The sequence below is a fragment of the Belonocnema kinseyi genome, chromosome 2, assembly GCF_010883055.1.
Source record: "Belonocnema kinseyi isolate 2016_QV_RU_SX_M_011 chromosome 2, B_treatae_v1, whole genome shotgun sequence".
Lineage (NCBI taxonomy): Eukaryota > Metazoa > Arthropoda > Insecta > Hymenoptera > Cynipidae > Belonocnema > Belonocnema kinseyi.
In genome coordinates, this window is record NC_046658.1 from 64414296 (window position 1) to 64429237 (window position 14942).

The 14942-nt window shown below is 34.1% G+C and overlaps 1 protein-coding gene across 1 annotated transcript; it reads left to right on the plus strand.

Annotated features, from left to right (window-relative positions):
- The first annotated feature begins 5967 nt into the window (after positions 1 to 5967).
- LOC117182695 (alpha-2C adrenergic receptor-like) lies at positions 5968 to 8503 on the plus strand. The gene is made up of 2 exons (XM_033375799.1): positions 5968 to 7029; positions 8402 to 8503. The coding sequence occupies exons 1-2, from the start codon at positions 5968 to 5970 to the stop codon at positions 8501 to 8503; spliced, it is 1164 nt and encodes a 387-aa protein (XP_033231690.1).
- The last annotated feature ends 6439 nt before the right edge of the window (positions 8504 to 14942 follow it).

The window sequence follows — 14942 nt, forward strand, 5'->3', positions numbered from 1 at the left end:
AAAAGGATTAAACACCCACCACAGGAACCTATTAGGACCAGGAAAAATAAAATTTGAACATTATTTTGCAATATCTGAATAAGTAGTGCCAAATCAAGGTACACACAAAAAGAAATTGTAATAGAAATTTGATATAATAGTGTTTAACATACAATGTAGAAAATTTCGCATAGTTGCCTGTGCACAAATTTGGAGGGTAATGCAAAGACTGAGCGCGGAGCGCGAGGTAAATACAGTATCGAGCGCGGAGCGCGAGATCAATATATTATCGAGCGCGAAACACGAGAATGAACAGTGCGCGCCCCAGACGCGCTCAAACTAGCGAGCCGCGCGCGCAGTCAAAAGGTCGATTCCATGCAGAATTGACATTTTTGGTTTTAAGGATAGTGTTTAGGTACTCGTGGGGATATGTTAGGGGTGTCAAACCCATATGTCTGATATATGAAATTCTTCGTTGGATAATTCTCTACAAGCCCCCATACTTTCCCGTCACATTTTTTCAAACCCTAACAAATTATTCTAAAAACTCAAAAAAGTATTTTTGCCCATGCATTTCACATGGGAAACTTTAAGTCAAAACCGGCACCTGCTAAAGTTAAAAGATTAAAAAAATAAAAATTAGGGAATTTTTTTTCGAATTTCGAATAAAATGGGGAGGGGGGGGGGTTCGTTGCCCTTTAGCATGCAAAAAAAAATTTCCATGCATTTTTGGACCACCCTGGTCAACACTGTAAACAAAATAAATAAAAAAAATATAAACTGCCTCATTACCTTCAAAACTTCTAATAATCATAACTATTCAAAAAATTTTCATCTACCAGGTGAGATACGGTTCCTCCAAAATATCTTGAAAAACAACTTATTTTGTCTAAAAATAATTCTGTTACTCCGACATGCACAGCCTAACAAGTAATGTTTTTACTTGGGAGATAATAACAACCTTTTTAGAAGAAAAATTCATATTCAATTGGGAAGAAAATTTCAGTTTTTAAAAATTCGTAGCTATAATCTCGTGTCGCCATTCAACTCACTTTTCAGTTGTAGCTAGAAAATATTTCTAATTAGAATACTTTGAACCCTAAGAATATAAACATTCCTTATAGTAATATCAAAGCGTGCTAAAAAAAAGAGAAGGAGTGAAAGAGGAAGAAGTAATGAAATTGAGGAGAGACGGATAAGGTGGTCCAGTGAAAGAGGAAGCGAAATTCGTTCGAATTCATGAATATTGAGAAATTATTTAACATCCTTTTGACAAAATTTCAATTTCGTCGAGAACAAGTTATTAGTTCGACCTGCTTGATTATGAAGTCTTGGTCAGTGGCTGGCTGTATGTCATGTCAAAATTAAATTTGACAAATACTGCAGAATAATACTAATAAAGAAAAGATCAATCAGGTAATATTATTAATTTTTGTTTACAAAATAGAAAATTACTAATATTAGGTATTATGAAAAATGTAAGTTGAATTTCTCAAAAATTAAAATTTATTACCTTACGGAAGGTTGGAATTATTTCTTAAGTTGAAGCAAATGTCAAAGAATTTTTAAAAAGTCCATTTGAATTTCGAAAGAAATAAGAACATAAAATATCATTTCCTTGTCACGACATGTTTGTGAGATCCCGGTATATTTTAAATATTTGATTATTTGATCTGCTTTATGTTTAATATACCACTGAACGATTTATCGATTAATTAATTCTTTTGTGATGAATTTGATTCAATCTAATTAATTCTATTATTTTGCCTAATCAATAAATTAAAACTACTCATTAAATAATTCCTTGTTGTACATTTTACGACGGAGAAATTGTTCGCTAAATTCAAGCCTACGCCTGGTCGCCCACGGAACTCGTAATTGAGAGCGCTGGCTGACCTCTTCTCGAACTGATTTTTATATTCAACACAAGTAATTTCCGTTGATGGAAAGAAGGAGAAAAAAAGGTAAATGATAGAGTGGATTGAGGTGGGATTTTGAGGGATGGAGCGATTTCGAAGTGGTATGAATTGGGGTGAATTAGGGCGTATGCGTGGTAGATATCTGAAAAGAAATAGATGGATACACAATCCTGTTAACACATTTTCCTGGAATCAATTTTTGTAACCAGTTTTTCCACGTCTAAGACGTTATTCACACATTCTATATCTTTGTTTACGCTTCTTAATCAGGATTTTACTGTTAATCTATCCACGAAAATCCGCTACTCATCATTGTAAAGTATCATTGTTTTCAAAAATATTATAAGAAATACAATTTCTAACGAAGCCTTCTTATGTAATTCACTAAATGATATAGATTATTAGATAAAAATCATTAATAATATCAATGCTTTCATCTCGTTAGAAATAATATGTAAAAATATTCACTATCTTTTTTATTTTGTATCTGTTTTTTTCTTCTACAAAGAAAGTACATTTCAAGACAATTTAAACTTCTTGCAAAGAAAAAAAAGGTAAAAGATACTAAGGGTAATCGACTACAACAAATTAAATAGAGACGTTAGACCCAGGACTTGCAGTCCATTCCGAAACGAAGGAATTCATTCACATACATAAGGTATTTTATATTATAATATAGAATATAGATTATTGTTAATATAAATTGTTGCTTCAAACATTAAGGTATTCAGTACTAAAATTAGTTACGTACTTACTATCAGTAAAATTGTAACTAATTCTAAGTAGAAAAGGTTTTAATTCAACTGAATTTTGCCCGATAAATAAATAAATAGTAAATTATTCAGTTGTATTATTTTAAGGAAAATTTTATGGTCTGTAGTACAAAATAGGCATTAAACGATAAGCAAATGGCTTGATAATCATTCCAGCTACAGTTTGTAGACGAAGAGTAATAGACGTAATGACAAATCACGACACTAAAATAGATTTCATAAAAATTTGCAGACTTTTTATAAACATTCTAATGTAAGTAGCAGTAGTTGGTAGCAAATGTTACAATGAATTATAAACACCTTTATCTCATCGACCAGAACACTCAACCCAAATGATTCACTGCGTCTATAAAAGGAGGTGATAAATCCTGATACCACCTTGTTTCCGAACCCATAATTAATCATGTACAGAGTAGTGAGTAAATGAAGCCTGCATATTGCAACCTGGGAATAGCAACAGCCGTTCTGACATGCCCTTCATTCATGCACCAAATACAACTTAGTAAGTGCAAGCCAACCTGCTCAAGAGCTTTAAAAACAAGACGTATGAATCATCCAAGAAGATGTAAGCTCGATAAAAATCAACCAAAAAGTCTTTCATTAAACAGGAAATTTACTAACTTAAAGCACCCATAAAGTCCGTAAAAATTCATGTCTTTTCGATACAAAATTAGCATCCGAGATTTTTAAGAGCAAGTCTGTCGGTCGATGGTCCAAAGTCGACTGTCGGCGATGTATGTATATCACTGTGCTGTAGTTGGACCCTGCGTGACGCCTGCGCCACTCGTTCCCCCTAACACCACAGAAAGGCGCCTCGATTTTGCCATACAGTCGGTCGTAGGACTCGTCGTGGGGCAGACAGCCTTCAACAGCGGGCTAGTCAGTTACCCTACAACCCTGCGAGTCTCCCTTCGCGAAAAAGCCACGAACGAGGGAATCCCTAACACGCGTTTCTCACCACCTGTGACACTGAATAAGTTCCGATACTGCAAAAAAAAACTTTCTTTCGTCATTCCCGTATTTATCAACTGTTTTTCTCCTACGATGGCATCGCGTGAAACAAAAAATCCATCTCTAAAAACCTGCACACTTTCTCAAATAATTTTTCTATCTCAATTTCCACCTACTGCATTTCAAGTACTCTGACTCCATTAAAAGAAAGATACTCTTTCTCCAATGCTTCCTTAGACCCACGTGTGCACGCTTATCCCTCTCACTTATCCGAAACCTTTTCCCAGATAATGTCTTGCCTCCAATTTTCCCTCTCATTTTGAATGATTTGAATTTTTTCTGAATCACTCAGCAGTGTCGCTACGAAGTCCACAAGTCACTGTCATGCGCGTTCGGACTTTCTCGGGTTGACGGGTCGTGATCCTTCAGTACGAGTTCCGGTTAGGTACAAGTCAGTGCACTTCGCATATCGTGATCCATACACGCGATAGGTGTACTTTCGTGCGGACTGCACCACACGATCAAGGAACACTTTCCGAAGAAACATTTTCCCGAGAAAAACTTTTCAGAGGAACAATCTCCAAAGTTATATGAATTTTGAGAACTAGAGGGCTCGTAAAGTTGGAGTAGTTCCCGACTTCGCTCGAGTAATAAAAATAACGGCGTTAACGCGAGACCAAATAAAGAACAGTGAGCGGCGCAATCTTAAAGGAACTCGGAGGATCCATGAACTCGAAAAGAGAACATAGCTTGCCCTGCATATCCTCGACAATTTAGTCCAGAGCACCTCTAGGGTGAAGCGATAGATCTCATTTCATGAAAGAGGAGAAAATCTCCCGTGAGACACCTTGCGAGAAAGGTGACAGGGCATTCCTTCAGTACGGAGAATCTAGGAATTTTAAGGGCTGTAAACCTGGCTCGTAACCTGGGAGTTAATCTTCGCTAGGAACCATGCCGGATAGGGTGTAAACTGAATTGAAACGGGCAACTTCGAAAGTACGAGTAGTACGCTTGGGAAACTGGATACCTTCATCAGCTGGGTATCATTCAAGAAGGACATTACGCTCGTAAATTCTCTTCCCGTGAATTGTAATCACTAAAATCAAATACATGGAAGTAAAAGAACTCTAGCGTTAATCAAGAAACACGTGATCGAGAGAAACATATGTAAATAGGTGCACATAAGAGGTTTACCCTTGATTTGTGAATTCGATTAAGTGAATAACAAACGAAAACTAGCGTTATTTTCCAACAATCTCTCTCTCTCTTTCTCTCATCATTATCCCAATCCTCTTGTTGTTATTGAAATTATGAAGTAATCTGTAATATATAGTATGAGATAGATTAGAGTCTCTTTAGACTTGTAAAAATGTACATCTAATCAATTAATACAAAAACACGTATTTTGCCTATGACTACTGACAATGAAAATATTTAGTAGACTGTAGAAATTACGCGTTTCACTTAATACTTATTTTGGAAATTTTTCTCGTACAATTCAGAGGAGCAGGTCGGAGCAGTACGGGTATCCAAAGCTTAGCCTTTTAGCCTCGGTGCGATAATTAATTAGCCCGCGGGCATCATTAGTGCGAACCTTGATTGGAGAGGAAGCGAAATCAACGAAGGAAAGCAGAGAAGGAATATAAGACTAAAGATTGTATTCGCATTTATCTTCGTATAATCTTCAAGAGAAGTTGTTAAAGGAATAACTATAGTCTAAGAGATGAGGGGGACCAATTTTTGACTGATATTCTGTGCAACCTCTGTAAATTCACGAAAACAGTTTGTCCATAACATTGTGTCCCACCCAGTAATAAATAGTGAAAACGTGAAATGCAGTCGACTGACAGTCAAAAACCAGATTCTAAAAACAGTACGGTCCAATAGATGCTTATAAAATAAAACAGATTAATAGCTAAGGCAGAACAAAATAGGAGAACTGACGAGGGGATAATCGATTTGAATAAGTACAGGATACTGATTGACAGCATTCTCTAAATTATCTAATGAAAAAGCTATTCCAACTTCTTCTTTAGATCCTCAAAGTTCCCCAGGATCAAGGAAGATAACTGGTGATTTAAAGCAGATAAGGCGCTTCCTCGAAGGTAATCCCTTTTACGATAACGGAGTTTCTGAGAATTTCCGACAACTTTCTTCGGCTATGCTTAAGAAGATGCAACGATCCTGAAGAAGGTATGTCGCCCTTGGCCTCGAGATGCGAGTACTTTACCAATTTACTTCTGCTACTATTGCTACTACTCGTTCTGGAATTAACACCCAAGATATTCTGCTGCTGCTACTCGAACTCAAGATAGCACCTGGAGTTCGCCTCGCAGGTGCCAGTGATGCCGAACCTTGGGAGCATCATGAGAATCGGCGCCGGTAGTCTGAATTCGGCGAGCGACTTCGAGGGTAACATGAACACGTGGGATGTTGCTCTCGTCACTGGTGGCTCGTCTTCTTCAACTTCGTCCTTAAAGTTAACATTGTCATCAACTTTGGCAGATGGTGACCAGCAGCCGATGAAAACCGCTGGCCACCAATCGAGAGTACGATTCGATAGCAGAGGAGAGAGAAGGGAAGAAGGTACAAAGAACAGAATATTAGGAAACAGTACTGATAATACAAAAAATAGAGAAACAAACATAAGTTCGGGCTGTGAGAGTGAGAGTGGTTGTGTAGCCAAAAGCAGTGGTAGTGGTCAGACTGGTGATACCAGTGGTACTATAAGAAGTGTTGATTTCGGTACGAGTGATTCGGGTAGCGAGGACAACATGACTGCTGGAATTGAGGACAATCTCCTCTTCGGATTCGAGGACCCCATGCAGGACTTTGATTTCGCGTTCAACGCATCATTTAATGATAGCCTTTACTCTTGGAACACAAGTCTCCATAACGAGTCGTACATCGTCCTAGGCATGTACCCTTCGGGGTACAACTTGCCTACTATAGTGTTCGCATCGATCGTTGTCACATTGTTGATGATTGTCATTGTAGTAGGAAACATACTCGTTATTATAGCAATAGCTACTGAGAAAGCACTAAAAAACATTCAAAACTGGTTTATAGCCAGTCTTGCTGTAGCGGACTTTTTTCTGGGTCTGATCATTATGCCATTTTCTCTCGCCAACGAAATAATGGGGTATTGGATATTCGGGTATTTGTGGTGTGACATTTACTCGGCGATGGATGTTTTGCTCTGCACTGCAAGCATCATGAACTTGTGCCTAATAAGTTTGGACAGGTTTTGGAGCATTACACAAGCTGTCGAATATCTTAAGAAAAGGACACCGGCCAGGGCGATTGTCATGATTACCATGGTTTGGCTACTTTCGGCGCTCGTTTGTATTCCACCACTTCTGGGATGGAAGAGGCCCAGTCCTGAAGAAGAATACCCCAAATGCAAGGTAGGAATCAATTTTTTAATAAAACTTTAATTATCTTGCATTATTTCTGTTCAAGAACAAATCTTCTGTTACAAGCAGAATTTTACTTTATAAAACTAGGCTTTGATTACAATAAAATATAGTTAGTAGTAACCGATATTAGCATTTCAATTAACTTCTATATGTAAACTAAAGATCTAAAACATTAATGTACAGCATAATAAAAAGGGAAACTTTCTGACCCTTTTGACTTTAATCACAAAATTATACGTGAACATATTGTTATTATGCGCTTCGACAGTCAATAGATTGAAAAACCAGAAGTTTTCTGATTCACTTTACCCTCTTGTGACCCTATTGTTTCTATACTTAGCCGAAAAAATTATTCCTAAAGGCAGGTATAATACATACAAATCGGAAACTCTATCTATCCTCGCAACTCCGCCTTAGGTAAAGAAAAACCTCTCAGCCCTTATTATACATCAAAAAGATTAATTTAAGCCTTTAATTTACTAAAAGAATCTTAAAAAGTTTACAGTGTTGGTGAAAATTATATTTATGGAACATTACGAAGACTAAATATTTCATTAGAAAAACATGTAACTTCTAACTTCCCCAAAACTCCCTGATTAAGAGTCTTAAGATATTGTAACGTAATTTTTGTATGCTTAAAAATTGCGTTATAGTTTTTTGAGGAAGTGAGCTTAGGCGAAATTAGCGGGGTATTGGGTTGAAAAATAAAACTTTAAGCCTTTTATTCTTAAAGGAAGAAGTTTCAATAATACCTGCGAAGCTTATATGCTTATTATTGACCATACAAAATACCATACCATACAAAATAAATTACAGATGTAGAACAGTTTTAAGTCTTACTTCTAATGATATTTAAGTATTGAAATACACTGAAGCCTGCTGACAGATTAAAAAAAAGTGAAATTAATTTTTAGAAGAAAATACTAAAATCTTGGTTTTAGACCAGATTTTATATTCTAAATATTTGTGTGCTTTTTTAATTGTCGTTTCGTTTTGCCTCACATTTTTTCATTAGTGTAAAGTTTTACAACTGTTATTTAACTTTTTTTGAAACACTATCATCAATTTTAAGAAATATAACACATTATAACGGATGGAATTGAAAAATTGTAGTCGTTTATCCGTTTTCTATATTTGCCTCCATCCATATTTTTTAAAGCGAAATGTTAAGAGCGCTTACATGTTAAGTTTTACATAAATTATGCATTTTTTAAAGAAAGTAGGCAGTGTTATTATTTTAAATAGATGATAGAAATGATAAACATGAAAAATTGTCAGAATTATTATATCCTATATTATCAAATGCAAGCTTTTATAACCATAATAATGATTATATTGACGAGCATTTTTCCTTTTCTAGTCATCCGCAACGCTGCTATCGGTGTCATCCAGTTCTATTGTCGCTTGCTTTTGTTTTAATAGACTAAATGCAACATTTATTTACGGCATGATGATACTATGAATGTGGATCCTTTTAAACCTCTATATATTTCTAGCTCAATAAATTAACAAACTTTGCTAATGATACATTTCAGTGGATGAAGAATTATGTTTCGAGACTTCATCTAAAAGGCATTTGCAATCTGTTTCGTTAATTTATTATGTATGATGCACAATTGCACACGCGACTCCATCGCTATCAAACGTTATAATGTATGTTAATATTTGTACATACTCTTAAGAAATATCAAGAATGATAACTTTCCTTATGAAGAATATGAGAAGAAGCGAGCAAACAAGTGTTTTCTTACAAAACAGGAAGTTCAGTATCACATAATAATAACATTAGTAGAGTTTACAAACATTGGGGATTAAAAGTAGTTCCTAAGAAAAACATGAAATAAAAAATGTGGAATGTGAGAGAAACGAATCGTAATCGAATACGTAAAATATGCCCGGAAATAATTTGTTTACATACAAGAAGTTATTCATTAAATTTCCTAGATGATTTTAATTCCAATTATTTAATTTCACTCACAAATAAAAAAATGTACTATTAGGTAGGGATACATTAAAAATCATTTTAAAATTATTCGAAATTCTATTTAAATGAAATTTTAATTCTAAAGCGTTAAACTCTTCAGTTATAGTCTGTCCTTGTATACAAATTTACTATCGAATTTATGCACGATATTGATATAATGCTTAATAATTTGTTATGCCATGTGTCTGCAAAACAGCTTTTATCTGTAGTTCGCCAATTTCTTCCGGATAAATAAAGAAATTTTTATTATCATTCAACATTATTTGAATTATAAAACGTTTCTAGCCCTCCAGCCACCTTAGTATAGAAATTAATGCCCAAACTCATAAAGCATATTCAAGCCCCTATTATCTGTTATAAGGTTCAATTGAAGAAAAAATTCATAATAAAGTGTTGTTCCAGCCTCCATGGACGATAAGAGATAATAAAATTAGTAAGTGTTTTCTCTCCCTTCTAAATTAAGTTGATCGTTACTACTTTTTTTCCTTCTGTCCTTTAACGACACAAATTAGACAATTAGGTCACATCATCACGTTCCTTTTTCCGAACACAAGGAATCACTGATTACTCCATGGGGTTAAATAAACTGATTTCAAACGTTAATTGAAACGACCTCTCTTGTCATGTTAGAATCGAGACTGAAGGGGAATATGTCGTTTTGATGGTATTTCAGATATTGACACATGTGATGGATTCTATTTACGGGTTCTCCGGCAATACTTCAGTGGGTAACCTAAAACGTGGCTTGCTCAATATCTAGGCTCCAATCGGAATATTTTTTTAGCTTATATGTGAACACCAAGTAGCTGACATGCAGAATGCGAACGAAGGAGCTGAAGACAGAATAGGGTATACCTTTTATGTGGGCAAACCCCACCCTTCAGTGTGCAACCCTCCTTCTCTCGGTTTTCTACCAAACCAGAACTCGGATTGGATTCCTATATGGATTGTGTTTGGTCTACCTAATGCTGCACTTGGATCGAATTTTTTTAAGCAAGTATCCTGAATCACTAGGATGATGTATCTTTTCTTCCTTTCTGCACATCTTCTAACTTTTTATATTTTCTCTTTCTATTGTTCTCTCACTGCCACTATAATACTTGGTCATTGAGTGTGTATAAACATCGGTTCCGTTTTTTGCCACGAGCGGTTTTTAGTTACCCTTCCTTTTTCAAATATGGCTCTCATGACATTTTTGTTTCAAGAAAGACGGATCCTGAGATCTTATTTCCGGTTGCTTGTTCTACTTCGCGTTAGTTTCTTTGCCAAATGTCTGTATACAGGTTTCCGGAGAAAATACTATGATAAAGAGAAATTGGGGTGGTTTGTTATTAAAGATGTTCACGGAAGTGGCGAACAGTTTGATCAGAGGTGGAATTGAGACAACTTTTTGGAATGTGTCTTCATTTTCTATTCATGATGCATTCTGTATGTACATATCGAGGTGTTCAAATGACAAGGTTTTATCTCGATAAGTGCAAGCAGAAAGGTTCTATCTTGGGTAGTAAAGTTCGGAACTTAAAAGATAACACATGAATAATATTGTGCACACCAATGCGCTCTGGAGCATTTAACCTTTCTAAATGCGCTCTGAAAGATTTAACCTTGTCATTTTCACCCGTCGGTATGCAATTCCTCAATGACAACCAAAATCTAAATTATTTCGCTTCAACATTTATTGTATACATTTTAAAATAAATTCAGCTCTTGACAGCACGATTTATCCCACAAAGTCCCATCAGTCGTGGCAACTTGGTTACTGACAGAATCTCATCTCCCAACGTGACATATGTCGAATAACCATCTTACCCAACGTAATACGTTAGTTTTCTTATTTCCTCGCTTTCATTTATCCTTCATATTTTTTGTCCTTGTGATCCATATCAAAATTTTCAGGGTCTGCGTGTGTATTTATTCTTTCAAGTTATACTTACCAAGCGACAGAAAGTTAAGAAGGATTCTAAAAAGAAAGCTACAGATAGAAGAAATGGTGATAACCCCTTCCCTATGTAACACCAGGTTCATATATCGTACGTATCTCTAGAAACTTGACAATCTTATTTCAAAGCTTCGTTGCTCCATTCAGCTTCTCTTAACACAACTCTCAAGCTAACGAAAGATGGCAGGAATCCATGCCAGGCACTCGACGAGTTTCAAACGAAAGGTGACAAAGACCGAGTTATGAAATTACAGAAAAATCTTAAGAATCTTCTATCATATAGAGCATTCTTGCAACAATGTGAGTAGTTACGATCGCGTCTCTGTGAAGCTTTTAATGCGATTAAGTTCGTAGTATCCGGAACTGCATAAAGCTGTAGCAAAGTGTCAATGGTTTCTGAAGATCTCCAAGTTACTGTGAACAGTTTTCAATGGCGAACAATCCTGTTGATGTCACTCCTACCAAATAATACACGAATCTTGTTAGGTGTGAAAGCGAGGTTGTCTCGCTCGTATTTTATCCACCAAGAAGCCACCATCCTGAATTAACCAGAAAATACATTTACCTCTACAGCAGTATTACCATCTTGAGCCAAAACTTGAATATTCCACATGGCTCTCTTGGCAAGAAAAATATGTCTCCTTAAGTAAGTCTAAACTTGCAAAAACCAAGATTCGCTGCACTGCAGTAAAGTATAAACCACGCATACTTAATCGTTCCGAATTACACCGTTTTTTCTTTTTTGAAAATTTTAAGCACGAAACGTCTGTGACTGAAGTTGAAGAAACCGTTTACAAGATTTACGACTCAAAATACGAGTTCCGAATTCATTATAGGTGCACACTCTCTTGACACTCTGTGTACACGGCATTAGGGATACTTCAAGCTTTCTTTAAGTGATGCGGAAAATTGAAATTAAACTTTGCGAGATTAATTTTACTTCGCTGACTATAAATTTAAAATTAGCATTTCGAAGTTCTGGTAACCTGTTGATATTAATTTAATAGTTGCAGAAAAAGAGTTTTAGAATTGAAAGAAACTCCACATTAATGCTTCTTTTTATTCAAGTATTCAACTTCTGTGCAACACCTAGAAAGGGTTATCAGAATATCTCTACTGTTCTGCGAATCAAATTTATCTAAATGGAGTTACTTGAGGATCATAATCATACTAATACGTCAGAATGATTTCACGGAAGTCTTTCTTGGATATATTAAAGTAAGAGAGGTAAGACTTAACAAGGTTGACTCTCTCTTTTGAAGAGTCATTCGAGACATTTCAGTGAAACTACCTTCTATGAAACAGCCAAACAGCTGTATTTTTACATGTATATGTCAGTGCTTTACTTACAAATGCATTAAAAAATTACAAAATTAATAAAGATAATTTAAAACATAGGTACTTCTTAAAAACGAAAGACTATTTTATAGATGTATTCGGTGTACTATCAATTTAAAAATTGATCAAAACTTTATAATGATTTACAAAATCTAGAAAACTAGACTTTTAAGCGTTTATAATAATTATAATGATTTCAATAATGATTGCCTCATTACAAAAATTTAAAAATGAATTAAACATTCTAAAACTAAAAGGTAAAATATATAATGTAAATTATTGTGAAAGTGATTTCAGACTTTATAGTATAAAATTCTCTCAAAACAGGGAAAAGAGGGTCATTTTTCAAAGAAATAGAGAAATGATAGAAAAATAAAGTCTTTTATATAACATTAATATTGGTATCATGTCCCTGAGATTTTCAGTCGTAATAAATATGTTTCATTTTTCTTAAATGGTTTAATTTTCAATAAAGTAAGGAAATTACCCACCAAATAGAAGAATTTCTAACCAAAAGAGATGAATTCCGAACTTAGAAAAATATAATACTATATTTTCTAAAAAAAAAAGAATGAACTTTCAGCAAAATAGTCGAATTTTCAACAAAATATTTAAATTTGTAAACAAATCGTAGAATTTTTAATAAAAAATGACTTCTGGACCAAAAATATGATAGTAGACTTTTAAATGAAAAAGAATTTACTTTTAACCAAAAAATACGACTTCTCTACCAAAAGATAAATTTTTAATTCAAAGAATTAGTTTATGTTAAAAGGTGAATATTCAACAAAACAGTTCATTGTTAGACCAAAAGAGGTTAATTCAGAATACAATTTGTGGCGTTCTGCAAGAAAAGGACCTATTTTATCCCTAAATTTTAATGTTATACAAATTATAAGTAATTAATTATATAAATTTAGGTTACCTATATAATTGCTATGTTAAATATCTGAAAAGAAAGTTTTTATTCACAAATATAACAGTAACTTTAGTATTCAAACGATTCAATAAAACAAGATTTAAATTTACTTAATAAAGAGTGTACAAGAAACATTCATTTTTTAAAGACATATTATGTTTAAAATTTCTAATATAAACGATCTACTATATTTAAACGGAGATAGTTCGAAACACTAACTAGTATTCCAAACACATTTTTTTCAAAGCGTGAGGCAATATTTATTGCAAAACTAATCACAAATCTGAAAAATTCCAGCTACTTCCCATTGCTCAGAATTTCGGGCCAATTCTTAGTCACGGGCTGATGGCCACCGTCAACCTTCAGGGTATCTCAAAAAATTAACTACAATTTATAAGGCATTTTTTTCCAGTTTATAAATTATTTTGAGAACTGATGAATTTTAAAGTGGACTGCAGAAAGTAAAAATTCTTGAAAAGTAGATTAGGAATGCACGTTCATTCACATTGTCGTTGCTGTTCACGCTTCAAGTTAACGAAATCTAATAGAAATTTAATAAATCACATTTAACGAATCAGTTGAGGATCGCTGTGCATTGAGCAAGGTTTTTCGATAAAGTAAATAAAAGAATCTACTCTGGCTACCGCGCCTGTCACCACGCTACTTCCATTTCACGTTAAAGAATAGTCGATTCGAGCAATCGAGAAAGGACTCTACCGATTCGATGAGCAACACGAAAGAGCGAGATAGAAGATTGATCGATTGGATAATTACTTTGAACGACAGCCTTAATCGAGAGAGAGCAACGTAGACAGGATAAATGGTGGGAAACGAAAAGTGACGAGAGCAGTAATACAACTACTAATGCTGCTGATGACATCATTTTTTGCAACAGTTTACCGAAATTACAAAAAGATTGTTTTTTCTATAGATGACTAAGAAATCGATCCACTATTTATCTTATTACCTTTTTTTAAAGCTCGGTCTTTGTATTTCCACACATTTTCCACAGTCCTTTTAAAATTCAAATTCAAAGCATCAACAACTGTAATTTGGTCATTGTGAATTCTCTTTCGTTAAAGCTTCTTCGGATTGAACGAACACGTTCGCATTTGATTTTGTCCAAAAGGAGAACTTTTCTACGTTATGTTCAAACCTATTATATAAAATTTATATTATATTGATTTATCTATCTCGATCGAGCGCTGTCAATTTAGATATTGCAAAAGAAAGTACAAATTATATTTTTTATGATTAAATTATTCCTTGTTTCTTATATTGAATTAAGTTTTATTCTTAGCTACCCTGAATAATATATATCGTTTTAATAAATTTGTATTATTACAATTCCTAATATGCATTGGTATTGAAACAAATGTATTTTATTTTTTCTTATTTTTATAATGATGAAAAAAGAGCGTATCTAGATATAATTTAGTCGATAAATTCTTTCAAATACAATGTTATTGCAGCTTGTGTACTTCTTTTAAAAAATGGATTTTTTTATTTTTAATATATTTTTATAATAAGAGATTATACAAAATTTTTAAGTATAATTTGGTTAAACAACTTTTTTCTTTACATTTTTCGGCTTTTGTTTTGTTTTTCCACAAATTAAAATTTTTTGTTTATAATCTCATTTTTTACAATTGCAAGAAAATCGACTTTTCTTATCTAAAAATTATCAATAACAAATTGGTAGATACTTTTGAGAGAACAAC

What these genes read in the sequence shown, in the direction of transcription:
- LOC117182695 (XM_033375799.1), top strand. Translation starts at nt 5,968, where the DNA reads ATGCCGAACCTTGGGAGCATCATGAGAATCGGCGCCGGTAGTCTGAAT. An exon ending in AAGAATACCCCAAATGCAAG is followed by an intron (nt 7,030 to 8,401) that starts GTAGGAATCAAT and finishes TTCCTTTTCTAG; the next exon opens with TCATCCGCAACGCTGCTATC.